General features: G+C 42.3%; 2 protein-coding genes across 2 annotated transcripts in view; one reads left to right on the forward strand and one right to left on the reverse strand.

The window, feature by feature from the left end:
* Window positions 1-471: 471 nt before the first annotated feature.
* LOC110174677 (interferon-induced protein 44-like) lies at window positions 472-11,396 on the reverse strand. Its single transcript, XM_055165199.1, has 6 exons — window positions 11,241-11,396; window positions 9,200-9,395; window positions 7,622-7,762; window positions 5,447-5,618; window positions 4,314-4,414; window positions 472-2,396 (listed from the first exon to the last, which is right to left on the reverse strand). Exons 2-6 carry the CDS (start codon window positions 9,233-9,235, stop codon window positions 2,208-2,210), a joined length of 639 nt encoding a protein of 212 aa, XP_055021174.1. The 5' UTR covers window positions 9,236-9,395; window positions 11,241-11,396; the 3' UTR covers window positions 472-2,207.
* Window positions 9,234-11,442, forward strand: part of LOC129412150 (interferon-induced protein 44-like) — a 9,655-nt gene continuing 7,446 nt past the window's right edge. Inside the window, exon 1 of the mRNA XM_055165262.1 lies at window positions 9,234-9,358. Within this exon, the coding sequence (XP_055021237.1) occupies window positions 9,234-9,358 (125 nt within the window). The remainder of the gene's footprint in view (window positions 9,359-11,442) is intronic.

Raw genomic sequence — 11,442 nt, forward strand, 5'->3', positions numbered from 1 at the left:
ACCGAGTCCAAGCGCCTTCAAGACCGAGACGAGACCAAGACAAGTCCGAGTCCAAGCACCTTCAAGACCGAGACAAGACCGAGTCCAAGCTCCTTCAAGACCGAGTTCAAGCTCCTTCAAGACCGAGACAAGACCATGAAAAAAACAAGACCGAACACCTTCAAGACCGAGACAAGACCGAGTCCAAGCGTCTTCAAGACCGAGTTCAAGCTCCTTGAAGACCAAGACAAGACTGAGTCCGAGCAACTTCAAGACTGAGACAAGACCTAGAAAAAAATTAGTTCAAGCTTCTTCAAGGCCGAGACAAGACCGAGTCCAAGCGCCTTCAAGACCGAGACAAGACCGAGTCCAAGCGCCTTCGAAACCGGGACAAGACCGAGTCCAAGCAGTTTTACAGAACAATGAGTTTATAAAATTACAACAAAAGAACAAAAAAAGTCAATAAAATCTATAAAATGAGTGAAAAATTACTTAAACTTTACAAAATCTTTATTAAAATATTTACAAAATGAAATTATACAACACATTAAAGCCCCATTCCCCTTTTTGTTCCCTGTAGACCTTTTTAAAATTAAAATATTATGAATTTAAAACAAAACAAAACGAGAGATAATCGATAACGGACGTGGTCACAGGTCGATAAAAACTACAGGAGCACCTCATGTTTTAACACTTTCAGCTGCAGCCGTTCTGTTTTGTGTTTTGAAATTTTTAAAATGTTGAATTTAAAAAATGTAAATAAAAAACACAGACTCTGACTTTGCTCTGCCTGGAATGTTCCGCAGTGTGACTTTAAACAGCTCAAACTTACATTTATTCAATTATACAGGTGGTTTTACAGCTCAAAAACACCTCGGAAAACAAAAACAAACACTCCGACTGTGAGCGGGTTTTGTTTAATGCCACACTGCGGAACATTCCAGACAAAGCGGTAACATCTCCACGTTGAAAAGTATTTGAAAAGTTCCACAATCCACCTTTAAAATACACGACAGGTTAGACTCATTTCATTAAAACACCATTATATTTTATTAAAAGATCTTTCTAGTTTTTATATTATTTACATTTTTGGTGAAGTTTATAATTTAGTTTATATTAATTATGAATCCGTGTTTCATTCGTTCATTCGTTTTTCAAAATAAAACCAAAAGAAAATAACAGTTTTCTTCATTATTTGTCTCCAAAACCAAAATGAAAAAACAGATAATGATTCGTTTTTTCAGTTTTCGATTTTGTGTTTAAATGAAAAATGGAAAAAAACGGATAACGGGCTGAACCAGGACTAAACCAAGATTAAAACAAGACTAAACCGTTTTCATTCCTGATCCTGGTCTCAGTCCCAGTCTCGTCCTGGCCTCAGTCCCAGTCTCGGTCTTGGCCTCAGTCCTGGTGTCAGTTCCCTGGTCTAAATCCTAGTCTCAGTCCCAGTCTGGTTCCAATCTGGTCCTGGACCTAGTTTATTCCTGGTTTAGTCCTGGTTCAGTCCTGGTCTAGTCCTGGTTTAGACCTGGTTCAGTCCTGGTTTAGTCCTGGTTCAGTCCTGGTCTAGTCCTGGTTTAGACCTGGTTCAGTCCTGGTTTAGTCCTGGTTCAGTCCTGGTTCAGTCCTGGTCTAGTCCTGGTTTAGACCTGGTTCAGTCCTGGTTCAGTCCTGGTTTAGTCCTGGTTCAGTCCTGTTTTAGTCCTGTTTTAGTCCTGTATTAGTCCTGGCTCAGTCCTGGTTCAGTCCTGGTTTAGTCCTGGTTCAGTACTGGTCTAGTCCTGGTTTAGACCTGGTTCAGTCCTGGTTTAGTCCTGGTTCAGTCCTGGTTCAGTCCTGGTCTAGTCCTGGTTTAGACCTGGTTCAGTCCTGTTTTAGTCCTGTTTTAGTCCTGTATTAGTCCTGGCTCAGTCCTGGTCTAGTCCTGGTTTAGACCTGGTTCAGTCCTGTTTTAGTCCTGTTTTAGTCCTGTATTAGTCCTGGCTCAGTCCTGGTTTAGTCCTGGTTCAGTCCTGGCTCAGTCCTGGTTCAGTCCTGGTTTAGTCCTGAATTTAGTCCCAGTTTAGTCCAGATTTTGATGTGTGTGAATCCTCTATACACTCAGTGTTCGTGTTTGGAGGGGGCTCTCTGCTGCTCCCTGCAGTACAGGTGGGTGTACTGCAGCTCAGTGTTCGTGTTTGGAGGGGGCTCTCTGCTGCTCCCTGCAGTACAGGTGGGTGTACTGCAGCTCAGTGTTCGTGTTTGGAGGGGGCTCTCTGCTGCTCCCTGTAGTACAGGTCGGTGTACTGCAGCAGTAGCTCCAGCGCTCGCAGCAGCAGGACGTCTGAGCTCAGGTCCAGCTCGAGTTCACACCAGTAGTTCCTCACTGGCACCACGGAGGACGGGGACATGCCCACCAGCTCCGCCGCTTTAAACATCTGCAAACACACACAGGTTTTATTTGTACAGCATAAATCGTACACAAAATAATCTTACAAAAATAAGTCGTACACAAAATAATTCTACAAAAATAAATCGTACACAAAATAATTCTACAAAAATAAATCGTACACAAAATAATTCTACAAAAATAAATCGTACACAAAATAATTCTACAAAAATAAGTCGTACACAAAATAATTCTACAAAAATAAGTCGTACACAAAATAATTCTACAAAAATAAATCGTACACAAAATAATTCTACAAAAATAAGTCGTACACAAAAATAATTCTACAAAAAATAAATCGTACACAAAATAATTCTTACAAAAATAAGTCGTACACAAAATAATTCTACAAAAATAAATCGTACACAAAATAATTCTACAAAAATAAATCGTACACAAAATAATTCTACAAAAATAAGTCGTACACAAAATAATTCTACAAAAATAAGTCGTACACAAAATAATTCGACTTAAAATAATTCTACAAAAATAAGTCGTACACAAAATAATTCTACAAAAATAAGTCGTACACAAAATAATTCTACAAAAATAAGTCGTACACAAAATAATCCTACAAAAATAAGTCGTACACAAAGTAATTCTACAAAAAAAAGTCGTACACAAAATAATTCTACAAAAATAAGTCGTACACAAAATAATCCTACAAAAATAAGTCGTACACAAAGTAATTCTACAAAAATAAGTCGTACACAAAATAATTCTACAAAAAATAAGTCGTACACAAAATAATCCTACAAAAATAAATCGTACACAAAGTAATCCTACAAAAATAAGTCGTACACAAAATAATTCTACAAAAATAAGTCGTACACAAAATAATTCTACAAAAATAAGTCGTACACAAAATAATTCTACAAAAATAAGTCGTACACAAAATAATTCTACAAAAATAAGTCGTACACAAAATAATTCTACAAAAATAAATCGTACACAAAATAATTCTACAAAATAAGAAATACATTAAAATCACAAAACAAACAAATCAAAACATAAAACTAAATGCGAGAGAAGAGTGAGAGATGAAAACCTTTCAGTCAGTTTTGAGTTTGGATTTAAACAGAGTCAGAGTCGAGTCTGTTTCACAACCAGGACTGAACCAGAACTAAACAGGATTAAATTAAACAAGACTAAACCAGGACTAAACCAGGACTAAACCAGGATTAAACCAGGACAAATCCAGGACTAAAACCAGGACTAAACCAGGATTGAACCAGGACTAAACCAAAACTTATCCAGGACTAAACAGGATTAAATTAAACAAGACTAAACCAGGACTAAACCAGGACTAAACCAGGACTAATCCAGGACTAAACCAGGACTAAACCAGGATTAAACCAGGATTGAACCAGGACTAAACCAAAACTTATCCAGGACTAAACAGGATTAAATTAAACAGGACTAAACCAGGACTAAACCAAAACTAAACCAGGACTAAACCAGCACTGAACCAGGACTAAACCAGGATTAAATTAAACAGGACTAAACTAGGACTAAACCAGGATTGAACCAAGACTGAACCAGGACTCAACCAGGACTACACCAGGTCAAACAAATACCTGGATAAGTCTCTCCAAATCTAATTTAGACAGTAAACTTTTGATTTTTTCAGTTTTGTTTTTTAGCTGATAAAAATTTGCACTATTTATGATCTTCATTTAAATAGGGCCCAGGAGAGATCGCTAGATTACTCAAACATGCATGGGCGATCTAAAACCTCTCCAGACACAATGTTATAACATGTTAGAAACCTAAAAAAAAATCAATCAATCAATCAATCAATATCCCTTCTTTAAGCTTTTTTCGGCTTTTATAACCTACGATTTTTTTCCATCGTTTTTTTTTTTTTTTTACAAAGATTTAAAAATAATCGTTTGTGGCTCGTTACCGCTTGTCGAACGATGATGCTCTTGTAAACCTCGGACGTGTCCTTCTGAGTTTCGTTACAGATTTTGTCCACATGAGTCAGGAGGACGACCTGATGAACACCTTTAAAAACACGACAAATATGTCAGGAAAATGATAAAATAATAACAGGTTAAAATTAAAAGACTGAACCAGGACTAAACCAAGACTAAACCACCAGAAAACTGGGTCAGATCTAAACCAGGACTAAACCAGGTCTAAACCAGGACTAATTCAGGTCTAAACCAGGACTAATTCAGGACTAAACCAGGACTGAACCAGACTGAACCAGGACTGGACCAGGACTAAACCAAAACACTACAGCAGGACTACACCAGAACTGGACCAGGTCTAAACCAGGATTAAACCAGGATTAAACCAGGACTAAACCAGGTCTAAACCAGGTCTAAACCAGGTGACCAAAACCAGGACTAAACCAGGAATAAACCAGGACTTAAACCAGGACTAAACCAGGACTAAACCAGGTCTAAACCAGGACTAAAACCAGGACTAAACCAGGAATAAACCAAGGACTAAACCAAGACTGGACCAGGACTGGACCAGGTCTAAACCAAGACTACACCAGAACTGGACCAGGACTAAACCAAGACTACACCCAGGACTACACCAGAACTGGACCAGGACTAAACCAGGACATAAACCAGGACTAAACCAGGACTGGACCAGGACTAAACCAAGACTACACCAGAACTGGGCCAGATCTAAACCAGGACTAAACCAGGACTGAACCAAGACTGGACCAGGACGGGACCAGGACTAAACCAAGACTACACCAGGACTACACCAGAACTGGACCAGGTCTAAACCAGGACTAAACCAGGACTAAACTAGGTCTAAACCAGGTCTAAACTAGGTCTAAACCAGGACTAAACCAGGACTAAACTAGGTCTAAACCAGGTCTAAACTAGGTCTAAACCAGGACTAAACCAGGACTAAACTAGGTCTAAACCAGGTCTAAACTAGGTCTAAACCAGGACTAAACCAGGACTACACCAGGACGCCCTGAATAATTCAAGTATTTTCCTCCAGTGCGTTTTCTGATCTGACCGGACTTTAGGAGTTGAAGAGGAGGAGTCAGTGTGGAGCAGGACTCACCCAGGTCGGTGATGAAGCTCCTCAGCTGCTGGAGGAAGACTCTGGTGCTGTCGGAGCAGGTGGAGACTTTGGAGGCGTCCAGGACAAAAGCCACACAGTGCATGTGCTCCCTCAGGCCCGGGCGCTTTATGTAGCCCTCTGTGTCTGAGCACAGAGCCTGATCCACTCGGAACTGCACACACAACAGCAGCACATGAGACCAGCACGATTCTACAGCTCCTCTAAAGCTTTTACAGAGTATCACACGTTAACCTTCTACTTACCCACCCTGCAAAAAAGCTCTGGCAAAATTTAAGATCTAAACCAGGGGTGCTCACACTTTTTCCGCATGCGAGCTACTTACAAAATGATCTACCTAATACAAAGCCAAGCAAACTGCACTGAAACACTCTGTGCCCCTTTTTTGGACCCTCACCCACAGTTTGAGAACCTCTTCTTTAAGAGAACTTCCTCTGGCACTTTACACAAAACTGTGAAAAAAGTGAAGGAAGATTTTTAAACCTGTTTTTTAAAGTTTCAAACTGGAGTTGCATTCTTTTCTGGTTTTGCAGTGATATTTACCAGCCTCTGCACGTTTACTAGGGATGGGCATGATTAGTCGATTAATTGATAATTGATCATTAAGAATTTCATCGATTACGTAAATTTTAATCGACAAACCGAATGTAGGTTGCTGTGTGTATTGTGACCAAACAGGTGTGTACATGTGTCTCTGCATCAGAAGGAGCGAGACACAAACAGTGGGTCAGTCTGTAACGAACCGAAGCACAAATGTGGATTTAACGATGATTTGTACAAGAAATTCCACACTTTCCGTTGCGTTGGGACAAGTGTGAGTCCATGTGCACAGTGTATAAAGCAGCACATATGTTTCTGTGTCCAGTGGGAAAAAGTTTTACCAGGTGAGAGTCGCTCAATGTGGATGACGAGGCCCCGCCCCCCTCCCCCCGTACGCTGTCCTGGTTTTGACAAACGCAAATATGTTCACACTAACCTGTATTCACCTGAGTCATGTCTTTTAATCCGACAGAAATTGAACCACATCAGCGACACAAGAGCTGGAGTTTTTATCTTTGCTTAGTTTATGCAAATTAGTGATGTGGTTTTAAGTTTTGTTTCTGTGAGATTTGAACAAAACTGAATTAAAGACATTATAATAAACGGACTGATGTGGCTCTAGAGTCTTTATGGTTTATATGTCGTAAAGTTGAATTTATTTATGCAGATTAGTGCAGATAGTAATAATAATGATGATCATTTTAATATAAAAACGTTAATGATTAATCGATAATCGATCGTTAATTCTCTTGACGATCGATTAAGAAAATTTCATCGAATGCCCGTCCCTAACGTTTACCAAACCAAACGCACATTGTGACAAACACAGATGCATTTGTCACTTTTGTTAGACAAACTTCAGTCAAATGTGGCAGTAGGTCTGTTCTGTAGATCCGCTCTATGCTGTAGACCTGCTTTGTGCCAACACTGGAACACAAATTTAGACTGGTTTTTGCTTCACGTTTGGTCTTGCTCTTCTAATCAGCCGCACTGTGGGAGGGGCTTGTGTTTGCTGTACGCAGGAAGGAGCGAGAGCGTGAAAAGGCGAGGGGCGGCGTGCTGACGTGAGGCAGATGGACAGGTAGGATGTTTAGGAAGTTGAACCTGCCCTGTGATGCACGCTGGTACACGAGGGCACACGCTGTCGCAGACGAGCCGTGCATAGGGAGCGTGTGTGTTTGTGATGCGCCGTAGAGTCTCCGCGGGTTTCAAATGAGCGCACAGGCTGCACTGAGACGCCCCACACGCTCCTGCACCCGCTACAAGTTTATTACCAACAGCAGCGGCCGGAATGAAATATGATCACACTTGTGGAGTGTCAGACCTCGAGTGAGAGACAAGACCGAGTCCAAACGTGAGTCCGAGAAGAGACACGGCGATCTACCCACACGACCTTGGTGATCGACTGGTAGATTGCAATCGACATATTGAGCACCCCTGATGTAAACACTTAAATCTGTCAGGAAATGACTTAAAAGTAATTAAATAATCTGTTCATGCAGCGAGATCATTTTACTTGACGAGTTCTCTTAAAATAAACGACCTCCAGACGAGAACGAGCCTCGTATATCCTGGTACAGTGAGACGGTTACATGAGCGGTAGGGCATCTGGTGTACCTGGTATCCGTCGGGGGCGTGTCCTTTGACCACACTGAGCAGCTGCTGCAGACTGGGTCCACCACAGTCTCCAAAGCCCATGGAGTCCCACAGCTCCAGAGCACAGGTCTTGTCCGAGGAACGAAGAGGGAAACACTGGAGCTGCACACAAACACAAACACAAACATAAACAAACACACATAAAGACACATAAACACACACAGACACACACAAAGATACACGAACACAGACACAAACAAAAGAGTTTAAATATGTGACAGGTTAAACCCAATTCACTAAAACATATTTAACATCTTTATGTTTCCATCCATCCCTTTTTTTTCCCGCTTTATCTGGGGTCGGGTCGTGGAGGCAGCCGTCTAAGCAGGGACTCCCACACTTCTCTTTCCACACACACACTTCCTCCAGCTCCTCCAGGGGGACCCCGAGGTGTTCCCAGGCCAGCCCAGAGACATAGTCCCTCCAGTGTGTCCTGGATCTTCCCCGGAGCCTCCTCCTGGTGGGACAGGCCCAGAACAACTCCTGAGGGAGACGCCCAGGAGGCATCCGGAACAGATGTCCTCTCCTCAGCCACTCCTCTCCACCTGGAGGAGCAGCAGCTCTACTCCGAGCTCCTCCCGTGTGACTGAGCTCCTCACCCAATCTCTAAGGGAGCGCCCAGACACCCTGCGGAGGAAACTCATTTGTGCCACTTGTATCCACGATCTCGTCCTTTTGGTCATTACCCAGAGCTCATGACCAGAGGTGAGTGGGGGAATGTAGATTGACGGTAAATCTAGAGCTTCGCCTTTCGACTCAGCTCCTCTTCACCACAACGGTCCGATACAGCGACTACATCACTGCACCTGTCCACCTGTCAATCTCACGCTCCGTCCTCCCCTCACTCAAGAACAAGACCAGGACATACTTGAACTCCTCCACTTGAGGCAGAGACTCTCCATCTGGAGAGGGCAAGACGCCTTTTTCTGGTCAAGAACCACAACCTCAGATTTGGAGGAGCCGATCTTCATCTCAGACGCTTCACACTCGGGTCAAACCGCCCCAGAGCTGCAGGTCCTGGTCTGATGAAGACAACAGGACAACATCATCTGCGAACAGCAGAGATGATCCTGTGGTTCTCAAACCGGACCCTCCGACCCCTGACTGCGCCTAGAAATTCTGTCCATAAAAACAATGAACAGAACCGGTGACAGGAGCGACCCTGGCGGAGTCCAACCACTGTCAGAAATGATTATATTTAATCATAAAATCTTGAACTTTGTTTGGTTTTCTAATAGTTTCTTTTTGTTTGTATGGCACCTCATCCCCTGTACCAACCTGTACCAACCTGTACCAGCCTGTACCAGTCCTGTACCAGCCTGTACCAGCCTGTACCAGTCTGTACCAGCCTGTACCAGCCTGTACCAGCCTGTACCAGCCTGTACCAGTCCTGTACCAGTCTGTACCAGTCTGTACCAACCTGTACCAGCCTGTACCAGTCTGTACCAGCCTGTACCAGCCTGTACCAGTCTGTACCAGCCTGTACCAGCCTGTACCAGCCTGTACCAGTCTGTACCAGTCTGTACCAGCTGCATGTACCTTCTTTGTAAAGCTGCCGTGGCTCTGTCCCACCATGGCTCTGTTGGTGACTCTCCCCTCAAACACAGACTGCACTGAGCTGATGAAGCTGGACTTGCCCGAGCCCACAGGTCCCACGAGGAGGACACGCGCCTGTGCCACGTCCCGACTGCAGGGGGCGTAGGAGGACAGCCTCTGCACCAGGGCGCTCCTCTCTCTGCACAACAAACACAAGACCAGGGTCAATTAATGTTTCTTAAATGTCTCAGGTCCTTTAACCTTGAACAGGTTAAAGGACCTGAGACATTTAAGAAACATTAAGAATCCGTGTGTCATTCCTTCATTCGTTTTTCAAGATAAAACCAAAAGTTAGAAAACGAAAAACTAAAAAAAAAAAAAAACAGAAAACAGTTTTCTTCATTATTTGTCTCCAAAACCAAAATGAAAAAAACAGGTCATGATTCATTTTTTCTGGTCTGGTCCCGGTCTCAATCCTGAGCCTCAGAAATGTTTCTTACTTCGGACGACAGCACGTTTTGGACTTCTTTCGTCTGAGTGAGCGATGCTTTTTTTCATTTGAATAAAGTTTAGTTTTTACCTGAACTTTAGATTCTTTGACATTCAAGGAATAAATTACAAAAAACCCAACTAAATCTTGAGGTTTTTATTTCAAATATTTCAAATTTCAAATATATAATAATACTAACTAAATTATTATAATAAACAAATTGATTAAAAAAATACTCTGTAGACCGAAGAAACTACTAAAGGTAAAAGGAAACTAAATGAAATAATGAAACAGCATGAGCCTGTTTTGTGGTTTTCTATAAAAATAACTCCAGTGTCATGAGACTTCCTCAGGATCCTGTGTCTCTCTCTCGTGTGAGTGACAATGACAAAATCGACTTTAAATGTCCCATCTGATGTAAAATAACTCTTTTCACCTTGTATCTTCTGCACATGAACAAGCACAGTTTGGGTTTTGGAACATCCATTACACCAGACATGTCCAAACTATGGCCCAGGGGTCAAATGCGGCCCTCAGACAAATTCTTCTTGGCCCTCAGGCTTCCAGGTGAATTGGTCCAAATTACTTTGCATCAATTAAAAAAATATTTTTTTACTGTAAGTTTTTTGAAAATCTATTTTGATAAAGGTCATGTTGTATATTTAGTGTGTGGTTTTAATGATCTGAGCATGAATAAAGACTGATGTTTCATTCTAACGTGTTAAACCTGCACATATTTTAATTATTCACTGTATTGAGCATCAGTCTACGGCCCTCGATCGGCCCTCTGCTTCATCTGTGTTTAAACATGTGGCTCTTGATGAAATAAGTTTGGACACCTCTGCATTACACAATAGTTATAAAATCTTACTGAGAACTATGAAAGTGTGGTTATCATCCCCCTCATCCCCCCGCCCGTCCTGAGAAAGCACAGGGTCCGCCCTCCAAACGTGACGTAGGCTCTGAGTGAGCCGCCCTTCCTCCGCCATCTCAGGGAGGGAGGGGGAGACAGACGTGACCCTGATAGAGGCAGGAATAAACTTTTATTCATCATGGAGATACAGCGCGTTCAGCCGCATGTGTTGGACGCGGAATCGGATGAGGACTTTGAGGAGCACGAAGCTCAAGCACCGCGTCCACATCAACTGAACATTACTGATTGGTAAAGTATTAATAAACACTAGTAGATCAACTTATTATATCATGTACACTGCAGTCGGGGCGGAGGTGGGGGAGGGAGGCGGGTGTGAAGCATTTTCTGCTACGTCAAACGTGTCATAGGTGAATCTGCCCGTCATCGTTGTAGCAGTTTTAGTTTGTTGTCACGTGGGAGGGTGGCAGAACTACTCTGCATTTTGTTAAAAAAACACAGAATCAATCTAAAAAATACTTGGGCGACAAATCCCACACATCACTCTGAGAAGGCAGAAAGCTCTGAAAAGTTGATTTTGCATGAGATGGGCTCTTTAAATCAATCAGAATCAGTTTGTGCCTCTTGGTTTTCAGTCAAAGTTTGGTCTGTGTGTGGGAAACACTGAATTTACTGTCACTTACTCCTCCGTCCACTCCACGTTTCTCCAGGGCGTCTGAAGCTTTGATAAAAAACAGTTTTCTGAAAGAAAAACACAACAATAACATGATGTAAAGAGCCCAGATTACACTATTTTTCTGATCTATGTTCTAATGTTGTGTCCTCCTCAAAAACAGATCTGGAGTTGTGTTTTGTTTCATACATAAGGGTCCGGTCAAGTGGTAA

Source organism: Boleophthalmus pectinirostris, unplaced genomic scaffold (genome assembly GCF_026225935.1).
Source record: "Boleophthalmus pectinirostris isolate CB_2022bp ecotype Guang Dong unplaced genomic scaffold, ASM2622593v1 HiC_scaffold_7, whole genome shotgun sequence".
NCBI classification, from domain to species: Eukaryota; Metazoa; Chordata; class Actinopteri; order Gobiiformes; family Gobiidae; genus Boleophthalmus; species Boleophthalmus pectinirostris.